General features: G+C 35.8%; 3 protein-coding genes across 3 annotated transcripts; 2 read left to right on the top strand and 1 right to left on the bottom strand.

The window, feature by feature from the left end:
- Positions 1–460: 460 nt before the first annotated feature.
- On the bottom strand, positions 461–3,757 carry LOC137721095 (caffeoylshikimate esterase-like). Its single transcript, XM_068460210.1, has 8 exons — positions 3,570–3,757; positions 3,448–3,480; positions 3,231–3,357; positions 2,960–3,106; positions 2,695–2,825; positions 1,165–1,302; positions 978–1,076; positions 461–882 (listed from the first exon to the last, which is right to left on the bottom strand). Exons 1-8 carry the CDS (start codon positions 3,570–3,572, stop codon positions 613–615), a joined length of 948 nt encoding a protein of 315 aa, XP_068316311.1. The 5' UTR covers positions 3,573–3,757; the 3' UTR covers positions 461–612.
- Positions 3,758–9,183: 5,426 nt separating this feature from the next.
- On the top strand, positions 9,184–10,331 carry LOC137720032 (large ribosomal subunit protein uL29-like). Its single transcript, XM_068459031.1, has 4 exons — positions 9,184–9,268; positions 9,361–9,496; positions 9,600–9,756; positions 10,048–10,331. Exons 1-4 carry the CDS (start codon positions 9,265–9,267, stop codon positions 10,120–10,122), a joined length of 372 nt encoding a protein of 123 aa, XP_068315132.1. The 5' UTR covers positions 9,184–9,264; the 3' UTR covers positions 10,123–10,331.
- Positions 10,332–14,030: 3,699 nt separating this feature from the next.
- Positions 14,031–15,682, top strand: LOC137721544 (3-ketoacyl-CoA synthase 19-like). The gene has a single exon (XM_068460641.1). It carries the CDS (start codon positions 14,056–14,058, stop codon positions 15,481–15,483), a length of 1,428 nt encoding a protein of 475 aa, XP_068316742.1. The 5' UTR covers positions 14,031–14,055; the 3' UTR covers positions 15,484–15,682.
- The last annotated feature ends 8,864 nt before the right edge of the window (positions 15,683–24,546 follow it).

Here is a 24,546-nt window from a genome sequence, read left to right on the forward strand (position 1 = left end):
AGATATGATTACTTGCATAGCATCAGAATTCAAGAGTTATCCTTTACGTTTACTAAAACATGAGTATTGAGAAAACTTCATGGCATGCTACTTGTGTTAAGTAACCATAAGAGAATGTTTACTAAAACATAGGAAGTGAAGTGTGTTTGCTCATCATAAATGAAAAAGAAAGCATCAAAGAACTTAGAAATAAGAGAAATGAAGACGGGTAATCATATCAATTGTCATGCTTATTTGACGTGAATGTTGATATTGAGGTATTTAGTTACGAATTTCAAGATAAAATTTATAATTTTTCAATTCCCCATATTATTTGTAAGTAAACACAAGAAAAAGAAAATTAAAAAGTAAAATGATTCTTATACTGATACTTTAGTAAACGCGTTGAACCCAAGACCCAAATAATTAAAATTTATGTAATCAAATACCATAAAATCACATCAATTAAGGGAAACGAAACTGAAAGATTGAAACTATTTTTATTATAACTTTTGTTCTTTTGTATAAATAAGAACTTTACAACTGAAGGGTATTTGAATTTTACAAGAACAAACCAGCCACCTCCCTTGAAGTCGAAGAAAGAAACCATGTTAATTATTATCGTTTTACTTTTTACTTGGGTAGACCGTCGTTTTCACTTTTTAACTCTCCCTCCAGCCTTGCATTTCCGAAGCAACTCCTCTCATCCAACCAACTGATTATATCTGCAAAAACAACCTCAATGTTTTCTGGTGTTTCTCCATAGAGCAGTCCATGCCACATATCCGGGTACATCTTCAACGTCTTGTCATGGCTGGAGGCTACGTCATGGAGCTGTTTGCTGACGGATTTATCGGTAACCTTATCGTCTTCGCCATGGAGAACTATAAACGGCAAGGTGACCTAATCAAAGTAGACAAGAACAAAAAACAAATTATTATACGTGACGCAAGGTAATGTAACAGTAATGCCAAAGAGATTACGTTTTGGTACCGTACCTCGTCGAGTCTCTGTTCAAGCTCCGAACTGACCCTCAAAAGTTCGTAGCCGGTTTGGAGACGAGGCCGGCCTTTGTAGCAGTAAGGGTTTTCTCTAACCTGTGATTAGGTTAAAATTATTAGCAATGGCCTGCATTTTAAACTTGGATGATATATATTTAAAATAAATACAGAATTATATATGTACCTGTTTTCTTATTTCAGGCATTTTGAAAGCGACATCGATTATATCATTCGTTGGGATTATTTTCCAGGTCGGGATGAACTTGCAGAGCTTTGTCAAAGCACTGATCACAAATGGAGATGGTTTTATATCATCTGCAATCTGTAAATAAAATGATTTATATATAAAGTGAGCACCCTAAAATGGTGAAACATTCAAAATATCAAAAATTGCCCTTTAAGAATTTCATAAATTACAATTGAACCAAAAAAAGCTAAAGTGTTTAACCATATTTTTATTTTGAATGAATTTAATATTTAAAATTATGGAAAAAAAAAAAAACCTCCCTCACATTTTTAATTCATTTCTTTTTTTTTTAAATAATTTTTTTAAAATATGTAAATTAATTATTTAAATTAAAAATAAAAAAGTCAATTATCACCCACGTATACTTGTGGCAAGAGACTAGTATAAAATAAAACCACCAAACGTGTTAGTTTAGCTTTTCATGATTTGGAGTTGAATGTAAAGTCCACTTACTAAACTTTTTATAAAAAAAATTTAAAAAAAAGTCTACTAACTAAATTGTATTATTTGTTTCAAAATAATGGGATTTCGAAAGTGAAAGACCACCAAACATTTTTGTATGGATGAAGATAAAATAAAATAATACATATTTTTCCTGTTCAAGACAGCGTAATTTTTATAAATTATTCTAAAGGAAAAACGTCATATTCGCATATAGTTTTCTTTTTGGGTAGTTCCAAATAAACCCAAAAGGCAAAAGCAGTTTCGAGAAGTGTGTGGATTTGGAAATTTGAGACGAGGTGGAAGCTCTTGCTAGGATGCATGGTTATTCGGATAATAAGGTCAGAAAGATTTAATCTGAAAGTGTTTTTTCTTTTTCACTTTTGTCTCTTTGTAACTAAAAACCAAAAAGCTTTCACTGAAGGTTGTTTACTTTTTATTTTTTTTATCAAGACGGTTGTTTATTTTAATACAAGAATAACGTGACAACGAAAATATGCCAAAAATTCAAAAGCCATACATATCAAACGCTAACTTAGAAATAATCCTAGGAGGAAAGTTGCTATCATTGAAAGTTAGATGTAGGGTTATCACATCAGTTGGTTAAAATTGTGTTTAATTAAAAAAATATTCCAAAGAAATGTCAAATTCAACAATGTCATCCGATGAAGAAGAAGGCTAGTCTAGATTGATAATATTAAACACCTATTAATTTGTGCGGAGAGATTCAAAGTATGTGTTGGACCAATAAGGTTATTAAAAATACAGATTTAGCAGAAATTATCGCAAGGAATACAAATTTTTACTATCACCACAGAGATTTGGTCAACAAATTAATTTCAAAATAATAAATAAAATTAAAAAAAAAAGTTGGAATCTTTATGTTGGGGTCCAAATTCAATTTTGCATATGAATAAAATATAATAAAAAAAACCCACCAGAAGTGGGTGGATGAAAAAACTCCAATGAGTTCCATAACAAGGACTCCAATGAGAGAAAGTCCAAAAAGAATGTGGAAGCAAATACCTTACACATGGGTGCAACCAAAACCGCACCATCCCAAAACTCTGGCTTTTTCCTGTGCACCAGCAGAGCCACAGCTCCTCCCATCGACTCCCCCATTAGATACCTCATCTTTCCGTTGTTCTCTTTGCTCTCTGAATTCATCAACAAATTATAACCAACGACAAAAATACTGGCACTAACGAGAATAGAAATTCTCTGTACATGACATCTCATGTGCAGGTAAGAATGGTAAATTGAACAGATTGAAAGGGTGCGAAAATCTAACCACATATGTTTGTGAAGTGGTTGGTACAGTCATCCACCACATCATCAAAGCTCTTCACGTAACCTTGTAGACCTGCTGATTTTCCATGGCCTTCATAGTCTATTCCATATATGGCGAAGCCTGCTTTGGCTAGCCTGATTGCAGTGCCTGGTCAAAGTGGACAATTTTGAAAACCTGTTAATTTCAGGGGTACATATATAATATAAATGATTTCTTTTGGGTATTTTAATTAGAATTATAATTTGATCGGGAAGAAAAGTTTGACACTGACTGTTCATGGTGATGCTGCATTCCATGGCGTACCCATGGCAGATGAAGATTAGGGCTTTGGGTTTGGTGTTCTTCGGGAGCCATCTGCATGTGAAAAGCTTCATGCCTCTAGGATTTAAGATGTACTCCTGCAAATTTATAAAAATTAATTAGAATTAAACACACAGAAAAATATTTTCTCAAAAAAGATCACAACCCAATACAGAACTAGGTCTAACCTCTTCATATTTGACAAAATCCATGTCAGAGGCCTGCAGAAAACCAAACAATTATAAGAAACTAATACATAAACAAAGATGAACAATGAGAGAGAGAGAGAGAGAGAGAGAGAGAGACCAACCATGATGCGTAGAGTGCTTGATATCAGGAAGAAGCCGAGATTTTTCTGGAAGACTGCTAATCGTATGATCAGTGAGAGAGAAATACGCAAAACTCTGATGGAATTTAACAAATTAGGATTTAGAGTGGAGAGTATAGGGGAGTTGATATTGTATATATAGAAACCAACGTATACATGTGATGCATATATATAGGCCTGCCTTGGAGTGATAAATGTGGTCAACTTGGACTCCCACATATATTTGGACTTTTGATAAGGTTGAGATAAAAATTATGGAGTGTAAAATAGAAGAAGAATAATGGAGACGTGACTGAAAAAGCTCAAGAAAATAAATAAATAACCGAAACAACATTAGCGAATTAACAAAAGCTTGTTGCTGTTTACACACACAAAATTAACTACTATTTTAGGTGAAACTCGCATATAATTATATGTCAATAAATATGTTAATTTTATGTGTTTAAATATTTTTTTTAAACAAATTAACAATGAACTGATTTAACTTACCAGACGTATCATAGTTGTAAAGCTCATATTCTAACTTTTAAGTAACTACCAAGAACCCCACACCCACATATATATTATATAGATCCAACCCAATTGGAACAAGACTTTAACTCCTTTGCTCAAACAACGGATCTGCATCTTTTGAAACTTAAGCCAATTGGTAATATAATATTAAAGGCTTCTAATAAACTAGTTGTACACACAAAGAATGTGAGACGTATTTTATTTAGGGTTGTTAGTCTTTCATGTAATGTATTTATATATCATTATTACAGGAAAATTATCTCTCATTAAACATCAAATATCATTAATTGTGTGCGGCCAAAAAATAACTAACCAAAAAGAGACATATTGTATGAGGAAATTGCAGCAACGGTTCCTTAACTTTAATCTAATTAGAGTAATGGTCATTCAACTAAAAATTTGTGATCATTGGTCCCTTAACTCATCAAAACGTGCAACTATGGTCATTTTCGCCAACTTGTTAGAATATCTGTCAAAATGAGTCACATGCCAAGTGTCACACACATGAGGTTGAATGCATGAGCAAATATAGAAAACCAAATGAGAAAAATTGTAGCAATAACCCCTCAACTTTAACCCAATTGGAGAAATGGTGCATCAACTTTAACTTAATTGGACCAATGGTCCCTCAACTCTTTCCAAAATAACTCAGTTTGATGGATGTTCTGATAGAGTTGACGAAAGTAACAATAACTATACATTTTGATGAGTTAAGAGATCAATAGTCATGAAATTTTAGTTGAGAGACCATTACTCCAATTGAATTAAAGTTAAGGGACCGTTGATACAAGTTTCTCCACATCATATTGTCTTTGTATATGCACTATTGATTTGAACCAAAATTTCCTCTCAATGTGATAAATGGTTGACATGGGTTCCGGAGATCAGTTTTGTACAAAATGTATTGATCACTTTTTCTTCTTTTATATATATTTATATATATATATATATATATATATTATATTCGATGTTGATCACTTTTTCTAGATGTATTTGATTTCTTTGGTCAAGGGGAATGGAAGACAATAATGTGTGTATTGGAATTAAGAATTTAAGAGTAGTAATAAGCTCATTCAATGTTTGAATTTGTTTAAAATGTTCATTAGGGAACACCAGATAAGAAGAAGGAAAAATAAGTGGGCAGATAAGACTCCAAAGTCCAATCCATTGGCCAAGTGGATATAATTATGCTCTATATATGTGATTAGAAACGTTGGCTTCGAGATGGGGAATCTAATTTCTGTAATATTTGAGTAAAAAAAAAGAAGAAAAAAAAATCTACTATTTGGGGTCTGATTCATATAATGGACGGCGGCCATTGGGGGTTTGACTAGGCACATGGATCATGAGTCGCACGAGCTTTTCTTATTTACATTTATTTATTTTAATTTTTGGGCCGACGCGTGACTATGTAATCTGTAAGCAAATGCAACCATGAACCCTTGATCTTTCTAAGGGTTATATTCTTCCATCTAACAATAGAACAGTATAGTAATTGGTAAGGAGATTGTAATTTAGTCGGTTAACACTTAAGAGCATGTATTCTTTTAAACGCGAAGCTTTGAATTCAATCTCTTTTTAATTACCACTTGTATTATGCGGATTATTTATATGTTTAATATGTACAACAATTCCTGTTATAGGCTAATGTGATGGTTCTTTAGTTTGACATATGAACAATATTTTAATTATTTGAAAATTATTTAGTTTGAAAAGTCAATTAGACATGTATCAAACTAAGAAGCGGTCACATTGACTTTTTAGTAAAAAAATGTCGCTGATTGTTCGGAAGCCAAACTTTGTTCTATCATATCTCATATCGCCTTGGGGCCTGCATCGGGGGGCTCCTCTAGCTGTATTACTTGTTCTCTTTCGTTGGTTATATTATCGATCTGTTTGCAAACCCTAGCTAGAAATTCGAATGTAGACATGTAAAAATGCAAGGATTTCTTGACTTTTTACTCCAAAACCCTGCAATGGGGACATGGAGAAAAGGAGAAATCTTCTTCTTCTTGTTAGCTGTTACTTGGTCAAATCCTACGAATTGCTAGGGATGAATGGATGATGATAGTCAGATAGTGGCATCTTATTTAATTAAATAATTAGTTAGATGTCATCTTATATATATTTATGGATGAACAATTTGAAGGGTTGGGGATTTGGGCAGAGGTGGCCTCTCCCCAGCTTAATGGCTGTCTAAATCTATATTTCAATACGCCATTAATTAGAGCCAAGGAGCATAATAATCTTTTTTTCTTCAAAAGATAATTTCTGATGAATAGGCAATATTAGGTTTGGGGCAGGGAAACCAGACCTTGTTAAAGTTTTAGAGACAATGGTCAAAAAGTCCAACAAGACTAACACGATATTGTCTCTAACTTAATTACTATATATTAAAAGGTGTGGAGTTTCCAACAAACTTAATACTTTAGGTGCAGAGATAAATATTTTTAATCACTTGAGCTACAAGTTTCTTACATATTATTGTTAATTCTTAGCATTCACTATTAGGAGAGTTTTCAAATATATATTTATCTTACACACTTCCTAAGTGAATGTTTTTTTGCTTATGTTTTGGTACATATATTGCTAAGTGTTCGTGATGACTTTTTTCGATTGCCGACTAGTTGTTAGTTTTAGTGGTACAATGATGATTGCTGGTAATGACAAATAAATGAGGAAATGCTTAGCTCACAAGTTTAACTTTTTATTTGAGGAATTTGTCAATGATCTTCCCAAACTTGTAAGGAGCTGCTAATTTTCACTATAAACTTTAATTTAGCCAGTAATCACTTGAACTTTTATAATTGGCCAATTTTTCCTTGAATTTTAATTTTAATTGATTAACCTCCTGACATTTTTAATTGGGCAGTTCTCCCTGTTCCATTTTAGAAAATTTCATCCATTTATAATCGGTGAATATTACTTTTTTATTTTGATGGCTTGAACTTTAGAAAAGGCCTTTGAAATTGAAATTGAGACATCAATGAGATAATATTATCTAATAACAACAATAATTTACCCTAATTATATAATTAATGGGTGATGAATCGCTTTGAAAGATCTATTAAGAGATTTGAAATCAACAAAGATCTGTTAACATGTTGACGGTGGAGATTTGATCAAATTAACGTACTAGCTTTCGTCAAATGACTCAAATTTCCTTTCCACTACTTTGATTTTTGACAAATATCACCACTGTAAATAATGTTTATATGAATAAGTATTATTGTATCAGTGTCAATGCATGTGTCATATATCATTATTTGCAAAGTTAGGCCAATCGAGAAGGAACTGTTGACATTATGAGAAAGTGAGATCTCCAAAGTTTTGGGGTATTTTAATCCATGGTATCACATTCTTTTTGGAAGAGGGTATGGCGTATGGATTTGGTTTATATCGTTGTCGAAAGAACGATATCTATGCACCAACTGCAGTTCCAAGTTATATTATCGATTGATGTATACAGGATGGGACATATACAGGGCTTCAAATTGCAGACTTCTTATCCGGCATCTCACCATGTCAACTTCGTAGGTTCACATTAATTGCGTGCAACTTTGCTGCATTTATATACTTTACGATGGTATTTTGTTCATCCAAACTACCTAGAAACAACAGGCTACTGAACCAGCTGCAAAGAACCTTCAAAGTTGATGCAAATTATGGATGCAACGCGCAGTTAAGTTATCAGTTTTGGGCTTATAATCGATGGATGCCATGAGTTTCTGGATGGAGCACTTTTGTTAGGAATACTTCTCAAGGAAACAATTATGTTAAACAAGCGTCCTAAATATTTATTAGAATACCACTTTTTAATATTTATCAAAATAAAAAACTTTTTTGAAAAGTACTTGAAAGTGCTTGATGAGAAGCCAATAAAAACTGCTTTGGTAAATCTAGAAGCATTATTAAGTCTTTCGGCCAAACATTGTCATAATTATTTATGATTATCTCAAAGTGTGTTGAGTCATTTTTCTGAAATATAAGCGATATTCCTACTCTAAACTGCACTAAGGAAAGGAAAAGAGTTTGAATCTTGAACATGACGGATTAAAGAGAAAAACCTTAACCATCATGACAATCTACCACTTGCGCGTGCTTTTGAGTTATTTTAAAGAACTTTCATACATACCTTAAGGAAGATATCATTATCATGTATAGATAAAAACTTTTGGTCTACGTCTTCCTCACCACAAGTTGTACATAATCGGTGCCAAGAAAACATTACTCCTGGTCCTAGTGATAATGGTAATTAATGATTATACTTTCACTCAAAGCCAGAGTTACAAAATTTCCCGAATTTTCGATCCGAATTTTTCTGAAGTGTTCCGAATTTATTTTGACAAAGAAAGTTTCAAAATATTCCCATTTTTTTTATAGTTATTTACTCAAATTATGTATTTTGTAATCAGTTTTATATTATATTATATGTGTTGGATACTTTTGTTCATTGTTTTTATATTAAAAATACACTTATATATTAAAAAGGATAAGCATACTAGTGTACCAAAAAATTAATTAAATTTATACATAAGCAAAAAAAGAATAATAAATTGTATGTACGAAAAAGTTCATGAATATCCAAAATATATAATTTAAATGAATTTCCAACTTATGTTCCAAATTTTCGAGATTACTCTAATTCCGAAAATTTCAAATTTGAAAATTGTGATCCGATCAAATCCAATTCCAAAATTTTGAAATGGAAATTGGAAACGTTATTTCTGATTTGATTCATATGAAAATCACCCCTAGATGTGAGCTTAAGTCCATATTTAAGTGTTAAACTTGTTAATTTGGGAGTCAAGCTTGAGATTTCTAACTTAAAAATAAAGAAAATATAACTAAATTGTAGTACTAGAGACATCTCTCATTTTCTTTTGGCATCAACTTTTACTAAAAAAGAATATGTGTGCTACAAATTGGGCTAAGTTCTCAAGACATGGGCTTTAAGTTTTATCCATAACTAATTGGGCCACTACACAATGACCCATGTGTTGGACCAAATCACCAATAGCCCAATCATACCAACCTAAAGTCCATAAGCCCGCGCTATATATAGAACCCGCTAAACCCACCACCACTCATAGTTTAGGGTTTCATTTTCCCGTCAAGCGAAAGAGAAAGCCGCCGTTGCAGAGCTCGCACACCCGCAGTAGCAATGGGTACTTCCACTTTCTCTCTGCGATTTCGTTTCCCCCAAAACGTTATCGCTTTTGCTGATGATTTTGTTCTTGTTGTTTGTAAAATGTGACAGCGAGAATCAAGGTACATGAGCTGAGGCACAAGACAAAGCCTGACCTTTTGGCCCAGCTCAAGGATCTCAAGGCGGAGCTCGCCCTCCTCCGCGTCGCCAAGGTCACCGGCGGAGCGCCCAACAAGCTCTCCAAGATGTAACAGTCAAAACCCAATTTTTTATTTTTCTGATTTTTGTTCTGAAATCTGTGAAAACGAATAGAAATTTGATTTTTTCTCTTGAAATTTTGGTTTTTGCAGCAAAGTTGTGAGGCTGTCGATTGCCCAGGTGTTGACGGTGATGTCACAGAAGCAGAAGGCTGCTCTCAGAGAAGTGTACAAGAACAAGAAGCTCTTGCCTCTTGATCTCCGTCCCAAGAAGACCAGGGCCATCCGCCGGAGGCTCACCAAGCACCAGGTACTAACGTTTTTTCGATTTCGATTGCTTTTGTTTATAGCTGTGGACCGAAATTGAAATGAAGTATTCTGTAATGGCATTTGATTCAACTGTTTGTTATAGCTTAGCTAAATTAATAGCATATGAAACACAAAACTCGCATGGATTGTGGACAATATGTTGTATGTGTATATTCCGTTGATCGGCATTGTGCTTTTGTGAGTTTGATGGAAAGCTAGATTGCCTAATCCGTAGTTTTTTTCAGTTGGTTTGTGTTGGAGTGTAATTTTGTTACGCTTTGGTATTGCGCAGGCTTCTTTGAAGACCGAGAGGGAGAAGAAGAAGGAGATGTACTATCCTTTGAGGAAGTATGCCATTAAGGCTTAGAGGGTCGAATTGAGTACGTTAGTTCGTCATGTTACCTTGCTGTAATAGAATATTTTGTTCACAAGTTTTGGCTTTGAGTTTAATTATGATATTAGACCTGAGATTTTGGTGTTTAATTGTATTCCTCTAGGTTTGGGTAGGCATGCCTTGCCCAAATTGACTTAAATTTTCTTCGGGTGCAATGATAATTAAGATTCTGTTGATGTTTAGTTCTCTGCTTCTTGAATCCCTGAAGCATTTGGCCATTTTTTAGTAGTACATTACTACATTTAATGGGCGCGTGTAGTCTTTTCGGAAACATTAAGCTGATTGCTTTGTTTTAGAGGTCTCTCATATTGTCCACTGTTTCTGGTGTGGAAATGATTACTAGTGTCGCATGTATTCACAGAACACATTACTTTTTAGCACAAGCATGATTGTCAATGATGTACATAGCGAGAAAAAGCGAGCGTCTAATCAGATCCATTCACGAGATAGGCAGCGTTGAAGCTGAATGTTTGTTATCTGATGTGTGTTTGGGAATTACTAGTGATGATTAAGTGTTGAGTTGAATTTAGAGTGGGAAAGTTTTTCCTCTTTTGCTTCCTGGTTTAGTGATTCTATGTCCCCAGCTTTGAAGCTGCAGGTCCTCTCTTCAGACACCAACATCAGAAGAGTTCGACATCCTTCCCGGCTCAATGATGCCCTCCGACACCCCGAAGAGTGTTTGTATTAGTTCAAAACCTTCCCATACCTCTTCTCTATTGCCGATGAAGAAAACGTTGAAAACGTTGAAAACGATATCCATCATCACCAAATGGGAACCAAACTCCTCCAGATACCCTAAACCCACGTCTATCTTCCAGAGTAGCAGGAAAGAGGCCAAACAGCTTCTCAAATCCGTGAAGAACTTGCGCAGTGCTACGCATGTTCTGGTTCGTGAAAGCTCTCCATACGGCAACCTCGTGCTTGCTCAAAACCTAATGCAAACGGCTATGAAAAGGCTTGAAAAGGAGTTTTATGAGACATTGTCCGCAAACCGCGATCACCTTGACCCCGAATCTGGTAGAGCTCCGCTCTTGCAATTGGGTTGTTGTAATTACGGGTTGGATGTCTAATTGTCTAGGCGGTAATGATAGCATCTTGTATCTGAACCGGTGGCAGTTTCAAGTCTATCTTCAAGCAGATCATGCACATTTTATGGAGAAGACGAGGATGGATCAGAAGAAGAGTTGGAAATCGTTGGCGAGTCGATCACTGAGGTGGTCAATGGCAGATGACGGTTCAACACCAGCAGTGTCAGTCCACCTTAATCCTAAAAGATTAAGGGCATGTTCGGGAATGCTTCTATGAGGAATAAAAACACTTCTGACTTTTTGCAAAAGAAAGTTTAAAGTGTTTCTAGGTCGTACGAACTCTTTCTCGATAAGTACCTAGCTAGATGCTTCTTGAGGAAGATTCAAGTGTTTCTAACAAAATAACTTCTAGCAAAAGCACTTATGAGCATAATTGCTTCCTACATAAGCTGCCCCAAACGAAACCTGACAAGAGAAGCAAAAAACAGATGCATAACTTTGGAGTATGGAATCCAGCCAATCTGGTCCCTCCTCCAGCAATGTGCTACTTGATTACAAATTCTTGGGCAAAATGAGCACCTAACTTGCAGAAATGGTTTCATTTTGTTCTATCTTCTTAAAGCAAAAACAGCTACCAAGGCTTATTATAGCTCTCAAATTTTCAGTATTTTTTTGGACAAGAAAATATCCAAAATAATCTGATATACGGTAGAGATTCGAATTTAGATGCATGACGGGTCTAACTTACGTCTGCAGTTTACCAATTCTCAGCTTCCATCTAACCCCATATTCAATTTTGCTCAGAAAGAAAACCCCTCCACAAATCCCAAATCATCTAATTGACCTAAATGACTAAAACAAACGTGGGAAAAAAATTAATTACCGATAAGAATCATAAAATTACCTGCCAATGTGGTCACAAAATAGACCGGCCTGTTCAGGCCACCAATGGCGAACCGGCTGAAGCCCTCGGCCCGACCGGCCATTGATCTCAGGCTGAAATCCATGTCGGCGTACGGTAGAGAAGCCATGTCCGTATTTTCCTGTACCTGAAATTGGAATTCTATATACCTTTTTTCTTTTTTTTTTTTTTTTTTTAACCGTTGTTTAGTTTGGTTTTTTTTAACCTTCTTTAACATTGCCTCTAAACTTTGATGCATATACAATTTTGCCCAACAAACATGCAATTTGATTCTGAGCCCCTAAAATTTCAACTTTGTGCCAACATCACCCCAACTGTATATCATGTCACAAGTTTTCATTAATTTCGTCATGTATACTAGCCTCTTTGCACACGTGCATGAGACATTTTTTAATTACATGCATCACTAATTCATCAGCTAAAATATTTCCGAAAAGTTGAAAACTAAGCGATAAGGATTTTGTGAAATTTTCTAAGATGTTACCTCTCCGCATGCGCGCAAGAGACATTTTTTAATTGCACGCATCACGCTTGACTGACAAAATTTTAAGATATCAAGATGATAACAATTTGCATAGATTTGTTCAAATATGGTTGAACATTGAGACAACTAAACCTAAAAATATAAACCCATCAAATTTGATGGTTGTGTGGAAATTGACTAAGCATGTGATCTAATATCTTAATGAATAGGATGTTAGGTTTTTATCCATGTGGTCTTCGATTCGAAACTCTCACATCTTCTAAATTATTGTAAAATTTAGAATCCTCCCCTTCCCTCCCCTTAATAATAATAAATTGCTAAAAAAAAAAAAAAAAAACTAATGAAACGGGTAAACAACGGTAAAAGAAAATGGTTTAATTGGGTAGGACGATATAAATTGAGGGGATGGACCATTGGTCCATTGGTTCAGTTCAGTGTGTGTGTTTTCTTGGCTTACAGGGTTTAAATAGTACAATTCATAAGCTTCGTCCTTCATTCACTCATACCAACCATAATTACAGGCTGGATCTTTTCGACATCATCAGGTATTATTGTGTGCAACATTAAGTATTTCCTATTTATTAACAAGGTTTTGTTAGGTTGACATATACTTACGTACATTACTCCTCACATAACATCATTTTACTGTATAAACGTTATGGTTATAATTTAATATTCTTTCTATCGTCTTCTAAATATTATATTTGTTAAAATAACTATCGATTTGTTTGACACGTCCATATAACCAAACGTGGATGATCTTTAGAGGATGTCAAGGATGACAAGAAGAAGGGGATAATGCTTGTGTTCTCCTATGGGAATCTACTAGTCCACCCACTTGCAATTTAACGAATCTTTACTCCCGATTTTATAAGCGGAACTGTTCGTATGATTTAGCACCTTCTAAAGATCACATATATATGAAAGAAAAAAAAAAGGGTTTAATTTGGAGATTTTTTAGCCATTCATAAAAAACAAATGGACGGTTCATCATGAGGATGTTACTTGTTACCAAAATTGTTGATTGGTATATGTATGGATGACTAAACGATTTCTAAATTGAATGATGTTTTGCAAATATAATTTTTAGATGATGATAAAGAAGATGATGGAACGGTTTCAATTATGATGTTTGGAAGATAAAGATTAGTCAATCGTAAGTGAGGGGACAATTAAGTAGGTTTAGCTATTGCAACAGGTAAAATTGAACGGAATCATTCGTGTGTTGACACATGATAATCAACTAATCTTCACTATGACATGCCAATGAAATTGGATAGGCATACCACGTGAATCCTATTAAATAGTATTCGTCATTAAAACTTGGCCTCAATTTGAAACATAAGAATATAAGAAATTATATCATAAAAAGATTAGTTACTCAACAGTTTTAGTATAAAATCTCCACAAAGCACTGAGTAGAAGTAGAACTCCCAAACATTAGAAATCTCTCAATTTCTCTCTCTACCACCATGGAGCTCTTGTTAGCAATGTGTTTATTGCTTATATTCTTTGCTTGCATCTACCTGTGTGAGTTGCTGCTTCAATGGAGGCACCAACAATGCTACTTATTAGCCTATGAGTGCTACAAGACCACGGACGAGCGGAAGCTGGACACTGAATCCTGCGTCAAGATCATCCGCCGCAACACAAATCTGGGGCTGGAAGAATATAGGTTTCTTCTCAAAACCATCGTTAACTCGGGCCTTGGAGAGGAAACCTACGGTCCAAGAAATGTCATCGCCGGCTGCGAAGACTGTCCTAGTTTGGAAGACTCACTGTGGGAGATGGACGACATAATGTTTGGCACGCTCGACAAGCTATTCCACAAAACAGGAATTTCACCTTCGAAAATCGACATACTAGTGGTCAACGTGTCGTTGTTCTCTCCTGCACCTTCTCTAACGGCTAGGATCGTAAACCGTTACAAGATGAAGACGGACATCAAGGCGTTCAACCTCTCGGGGATGGGGTGCAGTGGAAGCCTCGTGGCCATTGATCTTGTGCAGAACTTGTTCAAGACGTACAAGAATGTAAACGCCATCATTGTCAGCACAGAATCTCTTGCTCCAAATTGGTACCGCGGCAAAGTTCAGCCCATGATGCTTGCTAACTGCCTCTATCGCTCAGGAGGGTGTTCTATGATCTTTACAAACAAAATCCATCTCAAGTATCGATCACTTTTGAAATTGCAATGCATCGTGCGAACGCATCTTGGTTCACTCGATGAAGGATATGGCTGCTCCACGCAAGTAGAAGACAAAAATGGATTCCGTGGTTTTAATCTCAGCAAAAGCATAGCCAAGGTTGCAGCCAAAGCTCTTACCATGAACCTTCGAATCCTACTGCGAAAAGTGTTACCGCTTACAGAATTACTTCGCTATGTTATAGTGTCACACCGTCAAAACAAAGTTGCAAATGCTGGCTTGAATCTCAAGGCAGGACTTGATCATTTTTGCATACCCCCAACAGAAGCTGCAGTTGTAAATGGGGTTGGAAGGAGCTTAGGACTCAACGACTATGATCTCGAGCCTGCGCGAATGGCGCTGCACCGATTTGGGAACACGTCTTCGGGTGGGCTTTGGTACGTTTTGGGGTACATGGAGGCTAAGAGGAGGCTTAAAAAGGGTGAGAAAATTCTTATGGTCAGCTTTGGAGCTGGCTATGAGTGCAACAATTGTGTGTGGGAGATTTTGAGGGACATGGAAAATGCCAATGTGTGGAAAGATTGCATAGAAACTTACCCTCCAGAAACCATAGTGAATCCTTTCATGGAGAAGTATAGCTGGATCAACGATGAATATTTGAGCTTTGTCAGATTTGAGGAGGTTATGAATGCAATTTGTGTTGATGGTCAACACTCCAAGAAAAATTGGTCAACGCTTTCAGGAGAGGTATAGTTAGATCAGTGAGTAATTTTGGAAGTTTTTAATTTTAATTTTTCTGAGTAATCTGTTGTTTTTGTAAGGAAAAATTGCATTGATTTGATGTATTTCATAAAATGTGAAGTATATAGGTCAAAGGTTGTGATTTTTTCATGTTATTGTTAATTAATTAGAAAAATAAAAAATTGTTCTGCTACAACTTGAACTGCAGAAAGGAGAATGATATATTGTTACGAAGAGAAATGTTAAGGAAACCTTCTCAAAACTGAAACTCTCCTTAAATTTTTTGTCATTTTAGTTTAACGTTAATTCACGTTCAAACATTATAAGGCTAAAAATCCTTGAAAGATCACACTTTTGAGAGAGTCCCCTTTACATTTATCTTAATATGAAAATTTTGTTCTGCCACCCATATGAGACTTCCAGAAAGTAGCATGTAGCCTCTGTTTTGGAGATAGCAACCAAGTCTGCAACTACTTGGAATTTTCTGGAGGGGCAAGAAGTTCCCTTGTGGCCAAACTCCTCAAAAGCTTGTACCCTATCACAAGTCATATTATATTACACAAATTCCAATTAGTTTCATAACAGAAATAAACCATATAAAGTACTGCTATTTGGACTGCATTTATTAACGTAATCAATAAATATGATCCATACAACGTTTTTCATACCTAAGTTGGCCTTGCATGCTTAGATAGGTCCACTTATATTGCAAGTTGGCCAATAATGTAATCCATAAATATGATTCAAACAACATTATTCATACATATAGATAATTAAGAACCTTCAGAAGAGAAACTCTCTTTTTTTTGCAAAACACTGTAACTATTTGTGAGCTTACCCTATATTGTACTTTAATTAGGATGTATAATTCATAGACCATCGTTGCAACAAATTATAATTTAGACACTTAGTGGATAGGGTATTGGATTTCCAAACATATATCACTTTTTCTTCTCCTGAATTATTATAATAATTTCGAACTCTCCTTCTCCTCTTACTAATAATAAAATTAAAAAAAAAAGAAATACTAGATTTCATGATAAGATTCAAAATGAGTAAATAGTATCAAATTAAGGTGATTTTTCCACGTTAAACTATGAACAGAAACAAAAATAGGTAATTCTGAGGATGGCTGTAAAACAATGCAGAATGAGCCTCATGAATCAATCCCGGATTAAAATCACATATGCAAATGTCTTGAAATGGGTATTTATATTTTTAGTTGGCCGAAAATCTCTTCAATAATGAAAAATGTAAATTTATATACATATTTTTAAAATTTTTTTGAAGGTGAGTCCCGCTGTCAAAGTGAGAAAAGCGAATATGATAACAAATTTACATTTTTTTAATTATAATAAACTCACATTTACAATCTTAAAAATGTAAAATGAGATGTAAATATGAATTTTATGATTCAACTTTACATTTATGTCGTTGAATATGCTTCTTAGTTACCCATAAATAGAACCATGAAAAAGAAATTCATCATGTTGCTTTTATCCCACCGACAATGTCATTGGCTTCTTCTTTCTCTTTTTCATTAATGACTTCAAGTCAATGATTCAATGTAATCAAAACACGAATAGTATATCACGTATTTTTATATAAATTGTGAGAAATTTTATTTTTTAAGTTATTAATTTTCTAACACACATATCTCACTATTTGTAGAACAACACCTGTACCACTTCGTATTCCGATCACACTAAAAAAATCTCTTAACGACTTTTTTTGAGCATGTGCATTCATCATAATTCATTAGAACACGGCCTTTGCTGATAAATAACACGATTTAAAGCGGCCTCTACCAACTTCTATTTCATGAGACCAACTGAAAGTAGGTTACCCATTAACCCAAATTGAAAAAAATTAAGGTTTTCCAATCTATAATTCATCAAGCATGGAGAAAAACCATGGAAAAATATAAGCTAGGGCACGAGGTATTAATAAATCTATCCCTAAAACGAGCCAAGTGTAAATGAACTGCAGTTACAAAACAGCATTCAAGCTGCTCATAATTTTTACGAGTGGCCAACATATCAAAACTAAGGCTTATGTTTAAGATGAATGAAACGTTCCACACCGAAATCTGAACAAACTAAAATACAATATATAATGAGTGGTTTTACTACTATTGCATCGGGACCGATCATGTAAAACCCCATAATATTGACCTTTAGCATAAAACCCTACACCTACTGAATTGTGCATGTTAATCTCTGTGAAATCTTAAAAGACAATGGCATCTACCAAATCTATTGTCTGTTCTTTTATGACACGATATGAGTCATGACAGAAGACTTGAAACTGACATTTTTTTATAAATTTTGGGATGATACTCAAGGGTCTAGTATGAACAACTCTAACTTTTTTTTCCCTTCGGGACAAAATGGTACCCAGAAATTTTTTCCATCACTGAAGGCACATGAGTAGATCTCACATTATCGGCAGTTAATTTCTAGGTCCATTTATCTTTCACATTTGTACCGTATAATCCTTTACCAGTCTTCTTTGCAAAATATCAGAGTTAAAGGACTGTATGACAACTTCTGGGTACTTGGGCCCCCACCAAATAAAAAGAACTTTGTGAAAGCCAAGTTACCAACACGTAGTAATTAAAATCCGTTTGCTTCTGAGTACTTTTCATATATTATGTGTATATACCGATAAAGTATGTTTATTTTGGTGTTTTTGGTTGATTGTTTGGATGAGTTTCTTAGGATTAGAATGGCAGAGAATGGAGAGAACTTGGAGAAGTGATTGACAGCTTTCAAGGCTATGCAAGATGCAGCAGCAATAATTTCATTAAGTAGGTGAATGTTTGTAGGGTATGGTGCGTTGCCATAACCTATACTTGTTTAAAAGAGTGATTGACAAGAGGCTTAACAACCATTTTAGCCTTAACTACTCCAGATTTAATCCTAGCCCTTCATTTGGGTTTTAAGTGATCTAATATGGAGTGCACACTTGTCACTCACACACTCACACATACATTTAAACTGAAAAAACTAGCCGTTGGGACTAAAACCCTTCATTTCTTCTTTATTCTTCAATGCAGACAGCAACCATGCTTGGAAGCACCTTGCTGCCTTTGATCCCTCGACTTCAGAAGTTGTTTAGCTTCCAACACTCCCCTCTAAACTGCTTCTGGGAGTCATTCCGAACAATCCCCTCATGTAATTGAATCTCTCATTCTATAATGCTTTTGTGAAAATGTCTGCGACTTGATCTTCTGTGCTGCAATAGATTAGCTTGATTGTGTTGTCCTGCAATGCCTCTATGATGAAATGATATCTTCTCTTGATGTGCTTTGTTCTTTGATGAAAAACTGGGTTTTTGGTCATGGCAATTGCAAAGGTGTTGTCATATAGAAGTGGTGTGGCATCAACCTGCAATTCGCCAAAGTCTTTGAGTATAAACCTTAGCCAAATAGCTTGAGTCGTTGCTTCTGATGCACTCACATACTCTGCCTCGGCTGTGGACAGTGTAACACTTTGTTGCTTCACAGAGGCCCATGAAAATACCCCTGACCCAAAAATGAAAGCATAGCCCGATGTGCTTCTGCTATCATCTTCACTGCCACCCCAGTCACGGTCACAAAATTCAATTAGGATAGTTGACTTCCCCATTTCATACTTGATGCCATAATCAAGTGTTCCTTGCACATATTTTAGAACTCTCTTCGTTGTCCCCATATGTATCTTGCTAGGATTCTGCATAAACCTAGAAATTAGGCTTGCTGAAAACATTAGATCCGGCCTTGTTGCAGTTAGGTATAATAAACTGCCAACAATGCTTTTGTAGAGACTTGCATCTGCAGATTCACTTCCATCATTCTTCTTAAGCTTCTCATTTGCAATTAGGGGTGTGGAGACCAGTTTGCAACCCTTCAAACCAAACCTTTCAAGCAAGGTTTTAGCATACTTCCTTTGATGAATGAAGATGCTGTTTGCCTCTTGAATTACCCTAATGCTAAGAAAATGATGCAAGAAGCCTAGGTCAGTCATTTCATACCGCTTCATCATTTCTTCTTTGAACTCTTCAATCATTGCAACATCATTTCCAGTGTAGACCACATCATCCACATAGATTGAAACAATGAGAGTCTTGTTGTTGCTTTCTGTTTTGGTGTAGAGTGTAACTTCACTAGATTTTTTTTGAAATCCTTTCTCAGTGAAATAAGAATCAATCTCATTATACCAAGCTCTTGGAGCTTGTTTTAGGCCATAGAGTGCCTTCCTTAGCTTGTACACTTTCTCTGGAAACTTTTGATTTGTGAACCCTTGAGTTTCTTCCACAAAAACCTCCTCCATTAGCACTCCATTTAGAAATGCCGATTTGACATCCAATTGATGCAGCTTCCAACCCTTCTTGGCTGCTAGGGCTACCAAGGTCCCTATGGTGTCCAAACTTTGCTACTAGAGCAAATTTCATTGAAGTCTACACCCGACTTTTGTGAGTAGCCTTTAGCTACCAATCTTGCCTTGTTCTTCTGCATAGAACCATCTAGGTTTATCTTCACTTTGTACACCCATTTCACTCTAATCACCAGCTTGTCACTAGGTCGATTTACAATTTCCCAAATGTCATTCTTCTCTATCATTTCAAGCTCTTCCTTTATTGCTTTCTTCCAAGCCTTTTCTTTCTCAGCTTCTTAATATGTTTCTGGTTCCACTACACAGTAGTTACATGTAGCATAAATCTCATCCAAGCTTCTCAACCTCACTGGAGTTGAACTTGGAGTTGTTATCTGTGATTGACTCGGTTGTGGACTCATGCTTGCTTGTTGTGAAGTCCTTTGTGTGTCACCATTCTCTGTGGTTTCTTCTTGAATTAAGGTCTCCATAGGCTGCCTTGTTTGCCCATTGTTGAGGTCAAGTTGTAGAGACACTGTCTTTCTCTTCTACACTTGTTTCCCAATTCCATGTTGAGTCTTCATCAAAGATAACATCCCTTAATAAAATTATCTTTTGAGTTGACAAATTGTAAACTGTGTACCATTTTTCATTGGTTTCATAGCCCACAAACACAGTCTTGTTGCTTGATTTCTCCAACTTCTGCCTTAGTTGTTGAGGAAAGTGAGTGTAGCACACTGAGCCAAACACTATCAGATGCTTCATAGAAGGATTCCTTCCACTAAACACTTCAAATGGTGTCTTCTTATCTAGTGCTTTAGTATGACACCTATTCAATAGGTACACTGAGGTGTTCACAACTTCACCCCAAAATGTATAAGGCATGTTCTTCTCATGCATCATAGACTTAGCCATTTCGACTAAAGTCATATTCTTTATTTCTGCAATCTCATTCTGTTGTGGTGAATATGCCACAGTGAGTTGCTTCTCCAACCCCACATCTTCACAGAATGCATTGAACTCAAGAGAGGTGTACTCTCCTCCCCTATCACTTCTTAGTCTTTTGATTTGATATCCACTTTGCAATTCTACCATTACCTTAAACTTCTAGAGACTTGAACCTTATGAAATACACCCAACACATCCGTGAGTAGTCATCAATGAAGGTTAGGAAATACTTGTTTCCACTGATTGTTGTTGTTTGCATTGGTCCACACACATCTGTGTGAATTAATTCGAGTGGCTTTGTTGCCCTCCAAGCCTTTCCAGCTTCAAATGGATCTCTGTGATGCTTTCCAAACACACACCATTCACAGGTTTCACTGTATTGTTCCAACTTTGGTATACCTTATACCATTTCATTCTTTTGCAGATTTTCTAGACTTGTCATGTTTAAGTGACCAAGTCACTTATGCCATAGCTTCATAAAACCTGTCACACTCGCTTTCCTTGCCATTTCCTCTAGGTACTTCAACATAAGTGAAAAGCTTCTGTTTTTCACTTCCACTCTAATTACTAGGTTTGATAGGGACCTGTCATCATAGATCTCGACCACAGTTCCCCCAAAGAGTAGGAAATAGCCATGCTCTATCATTTGACCCACACTAAGTAGATTCTCATCCAATCCAGGCACTAACATCACTTCCCTTATGCATCTTCTTCCTTTCTTGGTGTTAATGACTAGAGTTCCTCCTCCAGTGGCTTTGAAAATGTTTCCATCCCCCATTTTCACATTTACAGTGAAGCTTGTATCAATGTCAATGAGTAATGACTCATGTGTAGTCATATGGTTGCTGCAACTACTGTCAATGTACCACACTTCATTATTTTTCTCCATTTTTGCACTGAAAGCACAAAACACATTTGCTTTTTCTTCCACTTGGTTTGCACAGTTCACCTGCTGCACATTCTTTGATCTCCTTCATGATGTGCCTGAGCTTGTTACATTTGTGACATCTAGGCTTGTCCTTGAACCAACACTCCCCAAAATGGGATTTGTCACAGTGCTTGCATTGTTGCTTGGTTCTTGGACCTTGATTTGAGTTGCTGCCTTGGTTAGGTCTAGGGCTTTGATACCCCTTTCCTTCCCATTTCTTGTTCTTGTCCTTCCACTGTGGTTTTTGTTTGCTTGCACTAGCTTGACTACTAGATCCAACAGAGAGTGATTGAAATGCGTTCTCAGTGGCAAAATCAACATGCCTCTCGAGTCTTTGGTCAAAAACTCTTAAGGATGCCATCACATCTTGCACACTAAGAGTTTCAATGTCTTTGGTTTCTTCAATGACACTCATTATTGAATCATAGAGCTTAGTCAAACTGATCAACAGTTTCTGGACAACTCTCTCATTAGGCAGTTCCTCACCATGTGTTTTCATTTTATTTACAACATCAAATAGCCTAGTAAAGTAATCTTTCAACAACTCATTTTCCCTCATTCTTGTATACTTGAAATCTCTTCTAAGGGATTGAAGTTTTACCTTTATGACTTTGGTGTCTCCTCTATACTCTTGTTGTAAAACTTCCCAAGCTCCCTTTGCAGTCTCTTCATTTGCTATCCTCGGGAAAATGGTGTCTAAGATAGCACCTTGGATGATTCCAAGTGCTCTAGCATCCTCCATCCGGTTCTACTTCAGTGTTTTGAGTTGTCTTTTTGTGAGGTTCTCCTCTAGAGCATCGACCTCCATCTCAAGTAGTTTATACCTGTATTGAACCATATCCCATATATCATAGGACTTGAAAATGGTTGTCATTCTTATTCTCCAAAAATCATTGTTCTCCCCATTAAAGATTGGAGCTTTTAGCTCACTGCTATTGCTGGATCCCTTCATTTGCAGGGTTGTTTGTTGGTTGTTGTTGTTGAGGACACTACGTAGGTGCTCCCAAAGATCTCAACTTGCACAAATTATGCCCAGAAAGTTGTAAGATTAGAAACTAGGCTCTGAGGCCATGATAAAGTATGTTTATTTTGGTGTTTTTGGTTGATTGTTTGGGTGAGTTTCTTAGGGTTAGAATGACAGAGAATGGAGAGAACTTGGAGAAGTGATTGACGGCTTTCAAGGCTGTGCAAGATGTAGTAGCAATAATTTCATTAAGTAGGTGAATGTTTGTAGGGTATGGTGCATTGCCATAACCCATACTTGTTTAAAAGAGTGATTGACAAGAGGTTTAACAACCATTTTAGCCTTACTACTCCAGTTTTAATCCTAGCCCTTCGTTTGGGTTTTAAGTAATCTAATCTGGAGTGTACACTTGTCACTCACACACTCACACATACATTTAAACTAAAAAAAACTAGCCATTGGGACTAAAACCCTTCATTTCTTCTTTCTTCTTCGATGCAGACAACAACCATGCTTTGAAGCTCCTTGTTGCCTTCGATCCCTCGACTTTAGAAGCTGTTTAGCTTCCAACATGTACCCCTTGAGCACTGAACATATATTGTGAAAATTTCCAACAGATATATCAACTGGTTCAAAAACACAGATTGCTTTGCTTTTGAACAATTAAGCGGGTGCCTAATTAACAACCGACGAGAAGATGTCTGCATGTAGTACTTTGATTCCACTGCAAATTTGTGGTTTTGATCAAAGAGTTTTGTATTGATCAACGGAATATAAATTTGTTATGATCATTTTGCTTGTACTTATTTGCAGGTCAAAAGTCATGTTGGATTTCTCTGGTGATATTAACAGACTAATTGGACCTTTTTATTTAACCAGATTAGTGTGGCCGGATACACAAATTTCTTCTGCAATCATTTGTTTAACCTACTAGCTAGAGATTGCCATCCAAAGATAACACATGGAATTAAATGGTAATTAAGCAGGAAGATGGCAAAACATGTCAGTCCCTTGTTTAGTTACATTTGTATGTGCACGGTCTGATATACATGCACTGATGATGCACTTAATGATTTTAATCAGTCTAGCTTGCCATATGATCATCAATCATGATTAATCCCCTTTACAAATAAACCAATGAAATCATAGATAAGCCTACAAACTGTGTTGTGTACGAACCAGTGTAAGCGCCCTACTAAATCCGTTCCAACACTGCAATTATATTGTCCCAAACTTAATGAAGCCAGCACGATTTAAAACCATGTGGTTAAGACCCAATGAACACATTTAGATGTGAAGTCTTATCTCGATAATTAGCATCGAACAACTGACTTTTTATTTAAATTTATGATTTATATCGAACTACAACACCTCAATCATAACAAAGACTTTAAAAAACAAAAAATAAAATAAAATCCAAAGTCATCCTTAGAAACTTAATTATAAAACAATATATATGAAGACATCTCCCTCTCAATAAATTTGCCTGTTCTGGTGTTGTAACGAGAGATGGCAACTTGGCCAAGTGTAGATGTGAAGCATCATAACTTCCTCTTCCTCTCAAAAATTTTAACAAATTTTGGGAAACTTTGATCATTCATGCAGGCTACTAGTGACTATCTATATTTGTAGGTAAAAAGTAGAGTTCTTTGCAAAAATCCATTATTGTTAAAAAATTTCACTAGTTCATAACTATCAATTTATAAGAAAGAGATGGCTCCAAAGTTACGTATAAATTAACAGAAACATTGTTCAAGTTCTGAGTTCATTGAACAATTCACAATTCAAGTTCAAAACCCTAGGGCCATGGAGATCGTCATGACAATGTCTCTACTCGTTCTTTTGTCGGTTTCTTCTGCATCTTGAAGTTGGTTTTCCGA

The sequence above is a fragment of the Pyrus communis genome, chromosome 16, assembly GCF_963583255.1.
Source record: "Pyrus communis chromosome 16, drPyrComm1.1, whole genome shotgun sequence".
Lineage (NCBI taxonomy): Eukaryota > Viridiplantae > Streptophyta > Magnoliopsida > Rosales > Rosaceae > Pyrus > Pyrus communis.

Coding starts and splice junctions, on each gene's coding strand:
- LOC137721095 (XM_068460210.1), bottom strand. Junction 3,358..3,447: donor ATTTTGTCAAATATGAAGAG/GTTAGACCTAGT, acceptor ATAAATTTGCAG/GAGTACATCTTAAATCCTAG. Junction 883..977: donor TTGAACAGAGACTCGACGAG/GTACGGTACCAA, acceptor TACTTTGATTAG/GTCACCTTGCCGTTTATAGT.
- LOC137720032 (XM_068459031.1), top strand. Junction 9,497..9,599: donor CCCAACAAGCTCTCCAAGAT/GTAACAGTCAAA, acceptor TGGTTTTTGCAG/CAAAGTTGTGAGGCTGTCGA. Junction 9,757..10,047: donor GGAGGCTCACCAAGCACCAG/GTACTAACGTTT, acceptor GGTATTGCGCAG/GCTTCTTTGAAGACCGAGAG.
- LOC137721544 (XM_068460641.1), top strand. CDS start 14,056: ATGGAGCTCTTGTTAGCAATGTGTTTATTGCTTATATTCTTTGCTTGC.